We start from the raw sequence: 18,470 nt of genomic DNA, 5'->3' as shown, positions 1-18,470 counted from the left end.
GTGTATTCACTGTTGCAGTCCTGGTTACTCTCCCTCCAGCCCCCTGACTTCTCTTGGCTCTACCTTTCCTTCTTTTTGGTATATTTATTTTTTCAGGTGTAGTTGCTTTTTGATGGGGTTGGTACCATACCATATAATTGCTTCCTATTGTGGGGGCACCTGACATCTGGAGCACGAAAAACTGATGCAATGGCATCGGCTGCATGTTTTATACCCCTGACAACCTGACGTCATGGAAAAAGAGACAGCATCCAACGCAGAAATCCAAAGACTCTGGTATTCAGCCAGGCCAAGGGCCAAATGTGATGACTGCAACAGTGAATACACTCGAACATCTACATTTATGGTAAGTGTACACAACTGTACTTTCCCACAGTTGATAATTAAAATGCATAAACTGTAAAACTGTTCCTGCACTCAGTGGATTACTAGCCAATGCCAACAACAGGAGTATCTTTGTCTGTGAAGGGAGCATGCTATGAAGTATTGTCACAAATGACAGTGCTTCTACCTCATCATCTGTAAAAGGCATAGAACAAAACATAATCCTGCATGACAGTGAAGATGGTGGCGCAGGTAAGGAGGTGCTTAGTGCAAGGACTGACAAGAGAGCTAAAACAAAAAACTGGAAGGAGAAAACCTAAGAGCGGAAAAACAGCAATAAAATCTTTTATTCACATTAAGGGCTAACTGGACTTCTTCAGAAGAAAGGTACAAAAAAAAATGACATGTATATAACCACAAGCCAAGCCCACCAGTTAACACTCAATTTCCATACAATTAAATAATTAATTAAATTAAAATTTTCAAAAACCTTTTAAAGAAACCACATATCAGAACCGTTCCTCCAGCAGGACAAAATTTAAATGTGGATGGGTTGCTTGGCTAGGTTGCGTAGTGAGGTATATTTGACTTTGGAATCTGTGGAGCGGTTGCATTTTCAGTTGTGCCATGCTTCATCATGTAATTGAAGAGATGTTTGAGTTTGTTAGATACCCAGTCATGTTTCTGAAGTCAAAGTAGCTTTTGACCTATGGGAAAGAATTTGCTTTTCAAGTGCATTAGGGTATTGGTAAGGTCTTAGCTGCTTTATTTGGGTCTTTTATGGCAAGTAAGTTAAGCCAATCAAGGCTGACAAGGTGTTTAGTGATATTCTGAATGTTTTCTGGTCTGTAGGTGATAAGTTTATATTTTAGTGTTAGATTATGTACTGAGAAAGTTATGGGACACTGATCACTGAAGAAGGGTGCATGTATGGTGAGGTTAGATATCATTATAGGATTATTAGTTATTACAAGATCTAGTAAAGTGTGCCTGTTGGATTGAAGGTTTAGTCTGGTGGATTCAGAGGTGATTTTAACTCCATTATTCAGCAGGTGTACAGTGTGAAATCTGTTTGGATGTGGCAGGCATTAGTTATAGCTTAACAAGGCAGTGCACATTTACCTTATGCTGTTAAGGCCAACCTCCTCATATATTATTTGGGCCAGTGGTAGAGATCATGAGACCATATTCCATGGCAGTCATGTATTAAATGTGGCATCACAGTGTACCATGTACTGACACGCGCGCACACACACACACACACACACACACACACACACACACACACACACACACACACACACTTGCCATATCCCATACCTTTCCCTGTGTTGTCAGAATGTTAGGTATCTCCCGTTTATCTGCTCTGGTAAATTGATTGTGTGCACATGTGTGGGAGAGTGAATGAGAGAGCAGCCTGTGGCATTGGATTTTTTATTTATTTTATTTATGTTTGACAAATGCACCACTTCAAATTGGAAAATGGTGCATTGTGTTCTTATCTTTTTTAGATAGCTGCAGTCAGATTACTCAAGGCCCTGTTTATAATTATTGGTGCTCATTTGAGGAAGTTTGACATGCAATATATTTGTATGCCAAAGACTGAGAAATTCATAAAGATCCACAAACAGTGAGGAAAAGACATTTTACTTCATGTTGCTCGACATTTTACCATTGCATTTTGTATATGGAGTCGATATGCAGTCACCCCACCAGTGGTATGCTGTTCATATAATCAGCAGCACTGGAGTACTGGCTGTCAGACTAAGTTACATGTGTGAGAGTAGGCACTTAAAAAGGAATGGTGCTGCACTTCTCAGTAATTTTCCCCTTGCCCTGTTAAGATATTACTCAGCAGGCTATGCTGAACAAGTTATCATTGCTGAGCAACAGAGTCCCCCTCAGTGCAGTAAGTCTGCTATCTCGCACAGCCTTGTCCTATCCCCACACAGTCATGCTGGTAAGCTCCTGCCAGTGAGAGCTTGCTCACTGCCATATCCCCCCCATTACCATAATATGGTAATGATCCCTAGTCCACCCTCAAACCTAGTGTCTTTCATTTCTTTATGAATCACAGGCTCATGTGATGGTGGACCACAACATAATGGTGTAAGGCAATTACTGAAGGTACAAGTAGCTACTTGGTCTGACAAGACTGTACCTTAACTAACTTCCTTTCATTGCTGAACTTTGTAGTACTGTTGGAAAGCGCAGTACCATCTGCCAGCCCAAGCACATGAGTATTTTACATGTATTGGTGTACTAGGTGTTCTTGTGTGCCATTCATAAAAATGGTTAGGCATTTGTACTTTGCCAGGGCTATCATAATTCATGTTCGTGAGTCATAGTATCCTTGATGGCCTATGAAACGTTGTACACATGATGGATTTACACATCTGCATGCTGTGTTAATGAATACTAGCACCCAGACATCCCACTGCTGTACTACATTGCCAGCATGATCTTTTAGCAGACCCTTTGGTTAATTAAATAGAGCAAAGTGTGCTATCTTAGATTACTAAAATGAGAACATTGGCTTGTTCTTTTGCATCAAATTTCTCTGGCCTTCTAGCAGCTGGTTACATACTGTACACAGGAAGATGGAAAATACTATTCTGGTATTCTGAGAGGAGTATGCACTGTTCGACTGTACATTTGTTCACCTGGCTGCTGAGTACGTAATACTTCTATTGCAGATTTATCTAATTCTTTAACCACTCTTTCCTTAAATTACATATGAAAGCACAAGCGAGTATTCCATTTGTTTCAACAGGCTCACATGCATATTTATTTACTCATCCACCAATTATTTAACAGACTGAGTGATTCTGAAATAGATTTGTACGTATGAGTTAATAACATTCAGGCATTTGTCACAAGCAAATGTGGGGCATCATTTTTAAGTGTATTTAACAGAGGATTGATTATAAGGGATTATAAGGACATTACTTCAAGCTCAAGGCTCCATGACACTTTCTGCAAATTGTGGTCCAGAACACAGTGGTACCTCATAAATGTCTGGTGCCAGAGTTCTTGGATGCTGGAGAATGCCCTCCCTGTAATGATGGGATTACAATGGTGGCACAACCAGGTTACCAGCAACCAAGAACAGTCTCTTTCTTCCACAGTAGAAACAATTTATTGTGTTATGTATAGGAACTCCATTCCACAACTTCAGAGTGCAATTGCTGTGAAATCCATCCTGTAAGGAGCAACACACAGATCTCAATGAGATTCCAGCTATTCATTTCACATTGGCAACTTTCAGGTCAGTACAAAGAGCAAGAGTTGCTTATTGTGACATGTACAAAAAACAGACACAACAGTGATCTGTGGTACATAAAACAGAAGCACTAATTTGTATCCTTTGATCAGAGTGACCATACTAATACTTTTAGAATTACCAATTTAGACAGACTTGTCACGTCAGGCCATTTACATCAAAAGTCAGCAAAACACCCTTGTTGTTAAGTGCTCTGCCAAAAGTCCAGAAATAGAAACAAAAAGACCAGTTTCCTTATGGCGCCAAAAAAAAACAGAAAAGATTGAACAACAGATTCGTGGTAGTAAGAGGAAGACACCACTGGTTTCTAACCTCAACCAAGCTGAAAATTATCTCTTGACTGAATTAAGTAACAACCCATTGTTAAGAGTTATGGAACCTGACAAAGGTGGTGGCACTGTTGTAGTGGATTCTATTTTGTATGAAGCTAAAATGTATAGTATCTTACAGGACACCAAGAAATATACCACCGTTTCACTTAATGAAGTGCATCTTTCATATAAAAAAATTGATCTGGCACTTAAAGATCTTTTGGACCAAGAAGTAATTGAATTTGACCTTTTTACATTCTTGGACAACCCCCACCCCAGAATACCCACTGTTTTTGGTGTGCCCAAAATACACAAAAACATCCATGACCCCCCTTTTAGACCAATTGTTGCTGCTCAGGGCTCTAAAACCCACAACCTTTCCAAATTTTTGGATTGGAAATTAAAACAGCTATGGGGGAAACAAGACCGGTTACTTAAGGATTCATGGCAATTTTTACAGGGTATAACCAACGATCTTTTCAGGTCCGATCTAACCTTTGTTACCATTGATGTGGTTGACCTGTTTTCTGTGATTCCACACACAACAGGTCCGAAATGGATTGAGGAGGCTCTCTGGGAGTGTCAGGGGGTTACTAACAACGATGTCCATCTGATCTTGGCATTATTGGACTTGGTTTTGAACTATAACTACATTTACTTTGATGGAGAATATTTCCAGCAGATCTCAGGTGTCTCTATGGGAGCAAACTGTGCCCCTACTTATGCCGATATGATATTGGCAGTATGGGAGAATAAATTTGTCCTTAACTGTGAGTTTTCTAAATATTGGATACATTATACCAGGTTTCTGGATGATATATGCATATTTTGGACAGGCCCGAGGCAGTCTATTGAAGATTTTGTCACCTATTTACACTCTACAACAACCTTTTTGCAGTTCACATATACTATATCAACAGAACAGGTTAATTATTTAGATGTCACTTTGGTGAAAGAAGACGATGGCTTCCATTCATGTGTTTACAGGAAGCCGAGTTTTTCTAATAGTTATGTACACTACAATAGCTCGCACCCTCAATTTCAGAAGAGGTCTATTCTTAAAGGTCAATTTGTCAGGGTTTCCCGCATGACCTCGGATGACCTCAACTTCCATCAAGAGAGTGACAAGCTCACGTCTCTATTTCTAGCTAGGGGTTACCCTATAACATTGATTACTTCAGTTAGGGAAGAGGTTCAGTCAGCTAGGGGCACTAGATTTGGTCCTATTTTGGGCAAGGAAAAAATAGTGAACAACACGGACCCTACCTGCAGTTCTCCTAACACATTTGGTTCTAGTCAGGTGTTCGTTATCGAGCACAGTTTAGATGTAGGGGATATTAGAAACATTGCCCAAAAGGAATTAAAATCCTTTGTGGACTTCACTGATTTAAACAATTTAAAAGACTTGTCTTGTAAATTTGTATATAGAAAGGGTTTAAATATCAAGAGAATTTTGGAACAGAACAACCAAAATAATCTTGAACAGCGTAGAAAAGGTGCATTTCATTGTGATAGATGTCCACAGTGCAAGTATGTTATAAACCAGGAGGTTATATATTTGGAGAGTAGGAACAGGAGAATTTGTTCCCACCATTTTTATAACTGCAATTCTACTGGCATAGTTTACTTGGTTATATGTGTTTGTTGCCAAGCATTCTATGTCGGTAAAACAGAAAGGCAACTCAAGAGACGCATCTACGAGCATGTCTATGAAATACAGAAAAAGTGCACCACTAATGCACTATATAGACATGCGGTGGTATGTGAGTCTGCATCTTTTAAGTTTTTCGTGTTGGAAGCAGTTATTAAATGTAAGAGGGGCGGCCATTGGGCAGCACGCCTTTCTCATAAAGAAACCTATTGGCAGATTTTGTTACAAGCCAACAAATTTCTAGGCCTGAATGAATCCATTTCTATTATGCCTTATTTAAAATTAAGGGCTGACCATTTATAGGACTGAGATTTCATTTGTAATATTTTTAAATATTTTAAATATTATGTAATGAGAATTTATTATATATGTTTTATATTATTTAAGCTGTGAAACTGTAAATAAAGTTGTTCACTGAATAAGATATAATTTTAATCTTAGTTTAATTTTTATGTAATGGTTGCATTGAGATATGAGAGTTAAAAATGTTTGCTCTGCTGCCTGTTGATTGTGTTTTACAAAAAGGTTTAAAATATATTTAACTGCATTATTTGTGATTCATTACAAATATGGGTTTTGAAGTGTTATTATATATATAATATACATTTATATAATTTTATGTGTTTAACTGGCGGTTAAAAGTGTAATTTCAGTAGTGTTTTCTTCTTTAAGAACAGCTATGTAGTAACTGTTCAATTATTGCATTAACTTATCAATTAAGTGATGTATAAAAGTAGGGACACAACTGAATGTTTTTATCTGAAGAAGTTGTACTATTGACGAAAACGTTTTATTTACTGTGTGGCGTTTATACAATAAATCTGCTTGTGGAGTTCGTTGTCTGGAGGTGTTCCTTTGTGGCTGTCCTTATCGAGTGGTTGGCTCCTCTGGGTTGCTGTTCCTGGCTTGCTTGTTTTTCGTGGAGTCTGGTGCCAGAGTTCTTGGATGCTGGAGAATGCCCTCCCTGTAATGATGGGATTACAATGGTGGCACAACCAGGTTACCAGCAACCAAGAACAGTCTCTTTCTTCCACAGTAGAAACAATTTATTGTATTATGTATAGGAACTCCATTCCACAACTTCAGAGTGCAATTGTTGTGAAATCCATCCTGTAAGGAGCAACACACAGATCTCAATGAGATTCCAGCTATTCATTTCACATTGGCAACTTTCAGGTCAGTACAAAGAGCAAGAGTTGCTTATTGTGACATGTACAAAAAACAGACACAGCAGTGATCTGTGGTACATAAAACAGAAGCACTAATTTGTATCCTTTGATCAGAGTGACCATACTAATACTTTTAGAATTACCAATTTAGACAGACTTGTCACGTCAGGCCATTTACATCAAAAGTCAGCAAAACACCCTTGTTGTTAAGTGCTCTGCCAAAAGTCCAGAAATAGAAACAAAAAGACCAGTTTCCTTATGGCCAAAAAAAAATGCCACTCTCATGATATCAAAAAGACATAAAAAAATATACAAACACTTACTTTTTTCCGTTTTTCACAGGTTTCTACATTGTAGTTGGTGGGTTAGTAGAAAATGCCATTTTGTCAGTTTCTGTCATTTGGAGACAGGGCTTCTTCATTGTTGTACTACCTTGGCTTATGCTGCCATGGTTTATTTCTCTATTAAAGTTCTTTAATCTGCCATCTTTACCCATATCCTGCATAATATTCTGTGGATTTTCATGTCTTTGTAACACAGTTCTTGAAGGGGTTTCCTCCATCTGAGTCCTCCAAATATCTTAATGTCCTGCACAGGACTTGAATTTTATGACTGGTCCTACATAGTTTTTGAATTTTGTGAAAGAAGAATTAACTCTTCCATTCTTTTGAGTCCATTAGTTCCATATACTAAAAGTATTATTTCTTGGAAGACTATCTTCTTGACATCAGCTACCTCAGCCCCTTTGATGGCTGAGAGAGCACCATAGTGCCTTGAAAGTCTTTTAAACAAATGATACAGAACAGACTTATCAACTCGCATTTTGGTGTATGTTGCTACATTGTGTAAAATTTGTTGCAGCTTTGTGGTTTTATTTGAGAGACTATCTACCCTTCATGGAATATGAGCAATGGTCAAGGTTAGATTCTTCAAGCATGAAATGCCTGAATCACACTTAAGTCATGAAACAGGACACAGAAGACTTTACCACAGGAAATCACTGTCAGTGTACATTTATAAACCGCATAAGGCAGTAATTTCTTTGTTTCAGAGATTTTTGTATTCTGTGTGTTGCACTGTGGTGGAGCTGGTATATACAAGTTTGATGGTGTTGGGTCTAGTCTCTGCGAAAAAAGCTTAAAGTTTGAGTTTTTGTACTTTTAGTATTTTTAGCCATTTGTGTTTTGCAGTGTGGTTACCCTGTGTCTTTTTAAGTTGGGGTTTCATAGCAGATCCAAGCTGTTTAAATCATATTGGTCTAAAATTATAGGACTTGGGAAAAGAGGGAAAACCCAAGTTTTCTTTTTTTTCCCTGAGGTGTTGCAACTAGTGGTGGTATACAAGTATGTGTGTGTGTTGCAGGGTGCAGTCCTGTCTCTGTTGAGGGTTCAGAGGGGCTTGTTCTGGTGTAAATTACTGATGAAAATGAATAAACCTATTCTGGTCTTCATGTGAAAGAAATTTATAGTCTTGCCAGAAATAGTTTTGGTATCATGAAACACTTTTTACTTATTTACTTATTTTTTACCAGTACTGGAATTTAAAATGCAATGTTGGGTTTTTGTTACTGCTAACTGATGGATGGTACATCTCTTGCATACATTGGCTTTTCTTTAGCCCCCAGGAAGTCAATGTCCTTGCTTAGACGAATTGCATTTCCTTAATCTGATGATCACTTCTACAACATTTATTAGAAACTTTGTTTTGTGGACTTTTGGAACCGTCATCTTAGAAAAATTTTATTTGTTTTTCTGTTCAAGCCCATTGACGTTGCCAAGTTCAAGTTTGCCTTGGAAAGCACACTTGTTACATTGCATCTTCTAGAAGGATTTGAATGATCCAAGTTGTTGTTTTGGAAGGGATTCTTCCCATTGCTCCACTGGGTATGGTTAAGATTAGTCTGTTGACATTGCAGTCTTTTCCTTGTAAGGGAGAGTGAAAGAGGGCTAAAACTTATCAGTTCAAAAATAAACGTATCTGCAGCAATAAGCATAGTGGTAATAACTTTTTAAGAGTCAACAGTAGGCACAGTGCCAGCACTCATTTACAGCAAAAGCTTAGACACATATCATCATATCCTGCCAACAATGGACATCTCACAGGGCAAAAGTGAGTAATATATGCCCAGAAAGTTCTGATGACGTGCAGAGAGACTGTTAATTGGATACAAAAACTAAGAAATATTTACAACTCTGTCTTAAATATTAACTTGAAAGTTTGTGGTCTGTTGAAATCTGTTATCAGCTGATAAACAATTTAGTCAGAAAATTGCATTAATTATTATGTAACTAATTTGTATTGTTTTTAGAAATTGCAACTCTTTGGCACTTTTGTCTGATTTTTGTTCACTCTTGTTAGCTAGCAGCCTTGAAGAAGATGAGGAAAATTCTAGAAGATCGACTTCCAGAAGGTCTAGAAATGAATTCATTACTTTCACAGAAGAAGAGACTGCAGAATTAGCAAAAATTAAACCAAGAGAGGGTGCTTCTGTCTCTGAAAAAGTGTTAGTCCAGTCTGCTGCAGAAAAGGACAGGATTAGTGAAATCAAGGACAAAAATGCAGTTTTGGAAACAGAACCAAAACATTCTAACTGCTGTGCTTATTGCCCAAAGAGCTTCAAGAAACCAAGTGACTTAATCAGGTGAGCATAGTCAATAATTTCTATTTTGTAAAAACACTATTTGTTTCAGTAAACTTAACTGTTTCAACGTCTCATTCCTTTGCTGTAAACCACACTCGCAAATCTTTATTACTGTTACAATTAACTAAAGTATGATGGTGATTATTAAATTCTCTGTATATGTTTTATTAGGGGAATGTAAATCCAGTACTGTTATTGACAGTATCAATTACAGCAGGGTCAGCTGCAATGAAGATTGATGTTTAGTATTGGCTAATTATAGCCTTTCTTTTTGTTGGATTGCTCTGTGTAGGTACTACAGCTGATTCAGATTTGGAGCAAACTGTTGTGATTAGTTGCGTAGAAAGCTTAAAGTGGCAAAATTTACTTGCTAACCTGACAAGTTCAACATTCAGCCCAGATTATAAAGTAGGCAACCAGGAAAGAAGTATAATATAAATTAGTATGTGTAATTATTTATAAAGTGATTTGCTATGGGGGTTACAGTAGCACAGAAGTTAGTATTGCTGCCTCACTTGGTTCTCAGCTGGGGTGCCTCCTGCATGTCACACTTGTGTCCATATGGGGTTTTTGCTCTGGTTTCCGTCCACCTCTTAAAGACATACTGTAGGTGAATTTATGTTTATGAACAATTGTGTGCAAGTTATGCTTGCAGTGAAAGATTGAATATGTGTATGTTGTGCAGTGGGTTGTCTCTATATTAAGTATGAACATCTATGCCTTTTGCCCATTAGTGCCAGTGTACTGTCCAGAACTCCTGCATTGTATTAAGCAGGTAATCAGAAAATGAATGAATGATCTGGAATTACAAACATATGTCCTATAGGTTAAAAGATTACCCCCATTGGTCAGAATGCATTAGTTGAGCATATTTTTGTTGACTAACATGCTTATTGAAAGAAGAGTACTTGTACATGTTCTCTCTATCATGCGTCTCTGTGTATCAACTGTTTGTTTGTGGGAAGTAAATTCTTAAAAAATTGCTGATGATGTGAACAGTAAATTTGGATTGTACTTTAGCACTACTGATAACTACAATGCTTAAAGTGAGGGGTAATAGGACTTGAGTTACAGTTATATCCATAGCTCTCATTACAAAGGCTAATATTATGCAAGATACCTTTGTCAAAAATGCAGGATTCAGTCTGCACCAACCTTTGTTCTTTATATTAAATATGAACATGAATCATAGTTCTGTTCAGTCATATGGAAAGATAACATATTGCATTCTTTTACAAAGGTGTGAGAGAAGATACTTTAGACAGTTACAGTCCTATAAGCATCACTACTGTATTCAGCAGATTCTTTGTAAGGTGTATTCTGTTGTCAGTTTGCACATAGTCTGTTATTGAATCTGAATCAGAATGGTTTACTTTAGGGCATTGTGTTTCATCTGTGTGCAGTTATGTTCTAAAGTGGCATTCCATCAAAGGATGGTTTCTGCCTTAAGCCTTTTGCTTGCAGGGACAGGCTGTGACTCTCATAGTTTGTAGGTAGGTTCTAGGCTATTGGCCCTAGGGCCTATATAAGCCTAGCCAAACGGTACCCTGGCTTTTGCCACCCAAGAAAATTATTTTCCTGTGCCCCTGTCAAGCAGAGCTACAGAAGTGATCCCCGGGGTGAATTCCCTATCTCCCATCCAATCTTCAAGATTTTTCTTGAAGAGTGATAATGAGGAGCTTTGTTTGATATAGATAGGTAGTTATTTCCAGAGTATGGGAAGTCTCTGGGACAGGAATCTTTCTCTCCAGTATGTTGTGTTTATTGTGGTGACAAGGTTTAGGTCCCTGGGATTTCTTTAAGTGGAGCATGTCCAACAGCTCTGGGTTTGATAAAGCTTTGTATGTTAGACAGAGATCGCCTCTGTGTAGGCAATATGCGACAGAGTAAAGCTGGAGTTTTTTGAGACGGTCTGCGTAGGGCATCTGTTTGAGGCCGGTAATCCTCTTTGTGAGGTATTTCTGTGGCCTTTCCAGTTGTTGTAGATGTCCTGTGAGGTACATACCAAAAGGGGCGTTGTACTCTATAAAGGGTCTAATGACTGATGAGTAGAGGGGAACAATTACTTCTTTTTTCCTGGATGAGAAACCTTTTGTGATGAGGTGTGCCACTTAGAAGGATTTCCTGACTACTGTGGGGATGTGATTATCAAAGAAGAGACAACTGTCCACCTGTGTCCCAAGGTCTGTTATCACACTTTCGGTGTTAAGTAGACCACCGCCTATGTGGTAGTTCATAGGTACAGAGTTTTTACCAAAAGGGGTGGCAATGCACTTTTTGGCATTGAGCTTGAGGCCATGGCTTTGACACCAGGCATCTGTCTCAGTGAGGCCCTTTTGTAGGATGTCCACATTGTTAGGAGTTTTGATTATAGCCCCTAGTTTGCAGTCATCTGCGAACTTTGTTAGCCAAAGACCTTCTGTGTTAGTCTGTACTTCAGAGAAGTAGATACTAAACAGGAGAGGACCTAGGACTGTACCCTGTGGTACTCCACTTGTCACTGGCCTGAAGTTGGATTTAGAGTCTGCTACTTTCACAGTGTGGGTTCTGTCAGTGAGACAGTTGGCAACCCATCTTGTGACATAGGGATTTATACCTAGTTTAGTAAGTTTATCTATAATTCCAGAGTGGGGGATGATGTCAAAAACCTTGCCGAGATCTAGATAGGCTGTGTGAACCATCTTACCCCCCTCTACGGCTTTGGTGAGCACTTCAAAGAAGTCTCTCAGGTTTAGGAGACATTATATGCCTTTTACAAACCTGAACTGGGTAGGATCCAGAGTTTGGAGATTACCAATGTCATTGTTTATAAGTTCCATGATGATGTTCTTCATTCCACATTGCTGCAGTCCTAACCATTGGGTAGTCCGCTGTCCAGTCGGCCCGAATACCAAAGTATATGGCTGACGTCGGTCAAGGCGCATTAGACTGACGTCAGGACGTCAGGGTACTAATGCGCATGACCGACGTCATATCCTCAGTCTTTTTTGCCGCATGGTCCGATGCAGAAGCAGTTTTGCGAGTGCAGGTTGGCGTTCTGAAATTTTCTGAAGTCGGAGTTTCAGACCGAATCAAAGTTGGCTAAGTACCCCGTTGGGGAATATTTTGGTTTTTCTTGCCTCAGTATTTAACCAGATGTCAGAAAAAGTGAATAACTGTATTTCTTGTGGGAAACAGATACCTCATAGGGATTACCATACCTTGTGTATACCTTGTTTAGGGCCTGAGCACGGCGTTGTTGGATGCCACTCTTGTGCTAGATTTAACAAACGCACTATTAAGAGAAGGTTAGACTGTGCCAGGTTAGTTTTGGGAAGCGTTGTAATTATAAAATGCCGTCGGATGCACCGGCCGCTTAGTCCAAAAGCGCAAGGACAAAGCAGCAAAACCTAGAGTGGAAGAACCGGCAGTCCCGGACGTCGGTTCTTTAGAAACTCAGTGGAGCCGGAGGTTTTGCCAGGAGTTTCTTTGGAGTCTCAGGGAGAGACTTTACTGTTACAGGATGTGTCCTCTCAGGAGGTAGGCCAGGCTGAAGGGGCTTCTCAGGTGGCTGTTCTTCCCTCTCTTCCTAAGGTGGTTAGAGCCTCCCCTTCTGTTTCCAAGGCTTCTTTGAAAGGCAGGCCTGGTTTAACTTCAGTGGGGGTTTCTCCTAGCTCTTCAGGATCTTTGCCTAAGAAACATATGCTTAAAATGGCAGAAGATTTGATTACTATGATTAGAGGTTCTATGCCCCCTCCTGATAAGAGGCCTAGGGTGGAGCCTGAGTTTGAGAGTTTTGAGCAGTGTTCGGAGGCTTCTGAGTCTTGACTGAAGACTTGCAGGAGTATCCTCCTTATTCTGATTCTGATGTGGATGATTCTACTCCTTCAGCTTCTCCTCCTGAGGATTTTTCATTTTCAGAGACTCTGCATTCCATGAGGGAGCATTTTAAATGGGAAGGTCAGGATTTCTCTGATTCCAGGAAGAGGCTTAGGGAATTCTTGTTTTACCCCAGCATAGGCCTTTAGCTATACCTCCTGTTCTGAATGTGGTGGAAGATGTTTTGCAGAGGCTTCCCTGAACCCTGATTCTTTGCCTCCTGCCCCAGTTAAACCGGATAGGTACTATAGGGTGCCTGAAGCTCATAAGTATCTTTTTAAAAGTCCTAGGGCAGACCCGGAAACTGTCTCTCAGGGGCCTAAAGGGGTTAAGGCTTCTGTTGTTAAAAATCCTGTTCCTCCTGATAAAGAGGCAAGGGCTTTGGATAGATGGGGAAAGAAAGTGTATACTTCTTCCACTTTAGCCATGAGGCGTTGAATTGCCAGTTTCACATGTTAAAATATCAAAATTATCTCCTTTCACAATTGAAGTCTAAGGTGGATGCTCTGGCGGAAGGTATTGAGTGTAAAGAGTTGCAGGATTTAGTTCACGTGTCTGAACAGGTGGGTAAGCATTCATTGCAATGTGGTTTTGATGCTGTGCAGGCCTCCTCGAGGGTGGCTGCCACTGGTTCTGTTCTTCGAGGCACGCCTGGTTGAGGGATCAGAATTTAGCTGAGCATGTTAAGACAAGGATTTTGGATGCTCCTTTACAGTCTGACGTGTTGTTTGGTTCGCCTGTGGAAGCAGTTTTAAAGAAAATGGAGGACAAGGCTAAGTCTATGCAAACTGTTAAAGATTTTTTGCAGGTGCAGCCTCTGAAGTTTAGTAGAAATTGGCCTACTAAGGGATGGACATATCCTGCTTATGATTCCCAGTCTAGGGGTAGGTCTAGACGTGGTAGGGGCAGAGCTCAAGGTTCTTTTAGACCTGCTCAGACTTCTGGTGAGGGCAGGGGTCAGTCCTTTCGTAAACAGACCCAATGACCTGCCTTTTCAGCTGCCAGTACATTCTCGTCTGGCAGCACCTTTGGGAGGAAGGCTGGCTCTTTTCAAAGAAAATTGGGATTTAATTACCCAAGACAGATGGGTTTTGGATATCATTCACCACGGTTACAGGTTTTATTTCCATACCTTGCCTCCTTTCAAAGGCATGCCAGACATTCCTCCTCTGCAAAGAAAAGAGGCTCACAAGCAAATTTCTCTGTTACTCCAAATAGGGGCCATTCAGCCAGTCCCTGTGCCAGAAAGGGGCCTAGGATTTTATTCTCGCCTGTTCCTAGTACCAAAGAAGGGGGACACGTGGAGACCAATTTTGGATTTATCTATCCTCAACACTTATCTGGACATTCCCAAGTTCAAAATGTTGACGTTACAACAGCTTTTACCTCTGCTGGGCAAAGATCACTGGATGGTAACTTTAGATCTCAAGGAGGCTTACCTTCATGTGCCTATCAGACTAAGTTGCAGGAAGTATCTGCGTTTTCGAGCTGGAAATTCCCATTATCAGTTCTCTGCATTGCACTTTGGCTTATCTACTGCGCCCAGAGTATTCACAAAGGTTCTGGCTCCAGTGATAGCTTACTTCAGGCTAAAAGGAATTCAAATCTATCCTTACTTGGACGACTGCCTGATTCTGGCTCAAGAAAAGGAGGACCTTTTACAGCATTTGGAATATGTGATAGCAGTGCTAAGATGCCTAGGGTATTCTGTGAACGAAATAAAGTCCAGTCTAGTACCCTCTCAAGACATGTGCTTTCTGGGTGTGAGACTGAATACAGCAGCCCAGATGGCCTTTTTAACCCCGGACAAACAAAAGAATCTCTCCATTTACTTCCATCAACTATCTCTTCAGTCCGGGCTGACTGCAAGGACAGTCCTTCAAGCCTTAGGGTTCATGGCATCTTGTATTCTGGTGCTTCCCAATGCCAAACTGCATATGAGGAAGCTACAATGGTATCTCAAGAATGAATCGACACAGCACTGCCAGGATTTGGACACTGTCATTCAAATAATACCTTGCATTCAAAAGGAATTTTTGTGGTGGGCTCAGGAATGTCACCTAAACAAGGGACTCTCTGTGACCCGGCCAGAGGCGAGTCAGATTCTAACGACAGATGCCTCAGACATTGCTTGGGGAGCTCATCTAAATGGAAAGTGGATACAAGACAAGTGGCCTGCCAGACTACAGCATCTACATATCAACATGAAGGAGATGTTAGCAGTCCAGTTTGCATTAATGGCTTTCAAGGAGTTACTTCTTCCAGGGCAGGTGTTGATTCTAACAGACAACACAACTGTCATGTGGTACATCAACAAACAAGGGGAACACATTCTTACCCGTTATGCAGGCAAGCAATGATTTTATGGGAGACTGCGCTCAGCTTGCAACTAACTCTTCAGGCAAGGTTTCTGCCGGAGCACAGAACTCCTTAGCAGATGTGTTAAGCAGACAAATCATGGATCCCCACAGTGGAAACTGGATCTTCATGTATTTCGAAATTGACAGTGTCATGGGGAACTCCAGACATAGATCTGTTCGCTTCTCCACTAAACCACCAGCTGCCAAAGTTTTGCACAAAGAAGTTTCATCACACAGCTTGGAAAGTGGATGCTCTTTCTTTCAGTTGGAAAAATCTTCATGTGTATGCCTTTCCACCTCTGCCTCTTCTCCCAAAGGTGCTCCTAAAGGTCAGACAAGACAAGCCAAGGATGATTTTAATAGCTCCAGATTGGCCTCGGCAACACTGGTACCCATTACTGAGGAGTCTGGTAAGGAAGCCTCCATGGCCTTTACCTTTGATTCCACACCTGTTGTCTCAGAGGGATGGTCACCTGCTCAATGTCAAGCTTCACTCTCTTCATCTAACAGCCTGGCATATTCTGTTTTGAAACACAGCAGGTCTCAACTTCCTCAACAAGTTTTAAATGTGATTATGGAAGCCAGAAGACCTAGTACAAGGAAAGTGTACGAGAAAAATGGAAGAGATTTTTATTTTGGAGTGCAGCAAAGAATTTGGAGATTTCTGAGCCTAATTTGAGTGTGGCTCTTCAATATCTTACTGAGTTATTGGACAACGGTTTGTCTTTCTCTTCCATTAAGATTCATGCTGCAGCAATTTCAGCTCACTATGATTGTGACCCACCATTGTTTTCGCATCCTTTGTTCAAGCAATTTCTTAGAGGGGCAAAGAATATAAGACCCCCACGTAGAGCTCCTACTCCTGCTTGGGATCTCAATTTTGTGTTGGAGAAACTTACTCTACAACCTTTTGAGCCTGCGGCTACTGCTGAATTGAAATACTTGTCATGGAAGACTGTTTTTTTTTGTTAGCCATTACTTCTGCAAGAAGGGTTTCTGAATTGCAGGCCCTTATGGCGGTAGAGCCTTTTTTGATTTTCCATAAGGATAGGGTATCATTACGTACTAATCCTTCTTTTATGCCTAAGGTGGTTTCTAGTGTGGCTTTAAACCAAACTATTCATTTGCCTACTTTCTATGCAGATCCCCAAAATAAGGGGGAAAAGATTTTGCACACTTTAGATGTGCACAGGCAGTTGCGTTATTATTTAAGCAGGACTAAGGATTTTAGGCAGTCTCAGCAGTTGTTTGTTTCTTTTGCTTTGAGTTCTCAGGGCAAGCCTGTGTCAAAACAAACTATTTCTAAGTGGATTGGGTTTTGCATTGCATTTTGTTATTCCCATCATGGCAAGGAGATTCCAGCTGGGATTAGGCCTCATTCCACTAGGGCTACTGCCACTTCAACAGCATTTCTAAGGGGGGTGGCAACTAAGGATATTTTGGAGGCAGCTACTTGGAGTTCAGTGCATACTTTCTCTAAGCATTATCACCTTCCTCTCTTCTCTAAATCTAGGGCTGGTTTTGCCACAGCTATTTTGCAAGGCATGTTGACAGCTCCTGCTTCCTTATGATTTGCCAGCCTCCCTTACCTCTGCTTTGGGATTCTACCCAATGGTTAGGACTGCAGCAATGTGGAATGAAGAACATAGTACAGTTTTGTACCTACCATAAATGTAGATGTTCGAGGATCCACATTGCTGCAGTCCAATTTACCCTCCCTCCTTCCCCTCTGTGTTTAGGGGTGGTTGTGTGGGTGAGATTATACTCTTGTAATTTTGTATATATTGTACATATTTTTGGTGCAGGAGTGTTTGGTGTTTTTGGTTTTGGCCTTGTCTTTTTAGGGTCTTCTGACATCTGGGGCAAGAAAAGACTGAGGATATGACGTCGGTCATGCGCATTAGTACCCTGACGTCCTGACGTCAGTCTAATGCGCCTTGACCGACGTCAGCCATATACTTTGGTATTCGGGCCGACTGGACAGCGGACTACCCAATGGTTAGGACTGCAGCAATGTGGATCCTCGAACATCTACATTTATGGTAGGTACAAAACTGTACTATATGTTCCATAGCCTTGCAGACCAGGCTTGTCAGGCTAATGTTGCCCATGTTGGTAATGACCATTGTTTATAAGTTCCATGATGATACGTTCCATAGCCTTGCAGACCAGGCTTGTCAGGCTAATGGGGCGGTAGTTCCCAGGGTCTGTGGTGGCTCCCGCTTTGTGGAGTGGGATAACTGTTTCTGTGCACCATTCAGTGGGCACAAAGCCTGAGGTGAGGCTATGATTGAACATGGTACTTAGGTGGGGTGCCAGTTCATGTAGAACGCAACCTGGAATGTTGTCAGGTCCCATGGATGCTGTGTTCTTGGCTTTGGAGAGTGTGTTTTTTACCTGTGCAGCTGTGATTACAGGAACTTTGCATTCTTCTGGTATAGAGATTGGCCCTTTAAGGGATGAGAGAGGGGTAAAGTTAGCACTGAACCTGTCTGCCATGATGTTGGCAATATCAGTTGGTTTTGTATATTTAGTGCCGTTGTGCTGTAACTCAGAGCAGATCTGAGTGTTGCCATTGAGATTCTTGACATAGCTATAGAATGCTTTGTGGTTGTCTTTAGAATCAGTGGCGATTTTGTTTTCGTAACTAGCTTTGGAAGATTTTATGAGGAATCTCAGCTTCGTACTGAGGCTGACCACGAGTTCCTCCAATCATGAGATTTTACTCTTTTTTGCAACAGTTTTTCTTCTGTTGTAGAGTTTGTTTATGGCAAGGGTCCACCAGATTGGCTTCCTTTTTTTGGAGGATAGTATCTTGGTTCTGTTAGGGATTGCACTATCCATGCGCTCGTGTTAGTGCTTATAAAGTGCAG

General features: G+C 40.6%; 1 protein-coding gene across 1 annotated transcript in view; it reads left to right on the top strand.

Annotated features, from left to right (window-relative positions):
* The window catches only part of ZNF236 (zinc finger protein 236), a 1,651,223-nt gene that overhangs the window by 915,732 nt on the left and 717,021 nt on the right, over positions 1–18,470 (top strand). Inside the window, exon 20 of the mRNA XM_044067103.1 lies at positions 9,097–9,379. Within this exon, the coding sequence (XP_043923038.1) occupies positions 9,097–9,379 (283 nt within the window). The remainder of the gene's footprint in view (positions 1–9,096; positions 9,380–18,470) is intronic.

The sequence above is a fragment of the Protopterus annectens genome, chromosome 3.part1, assembly GCF_019279795.1.
Source record: "Protopterus annectens isolate FY-2018-M chromosome 3.part1, PAN1.0, whole genome shotgun sequence".
Taxonomy (NCBI): Eukaryota; Metazoa; Chordata; order Ceratodontiformes; family Protopteridae; genus Protopterus; species Protopterus annectens.
This window is presented reverse-complemented; position numbering and strand designations above follow the sequence as displayed.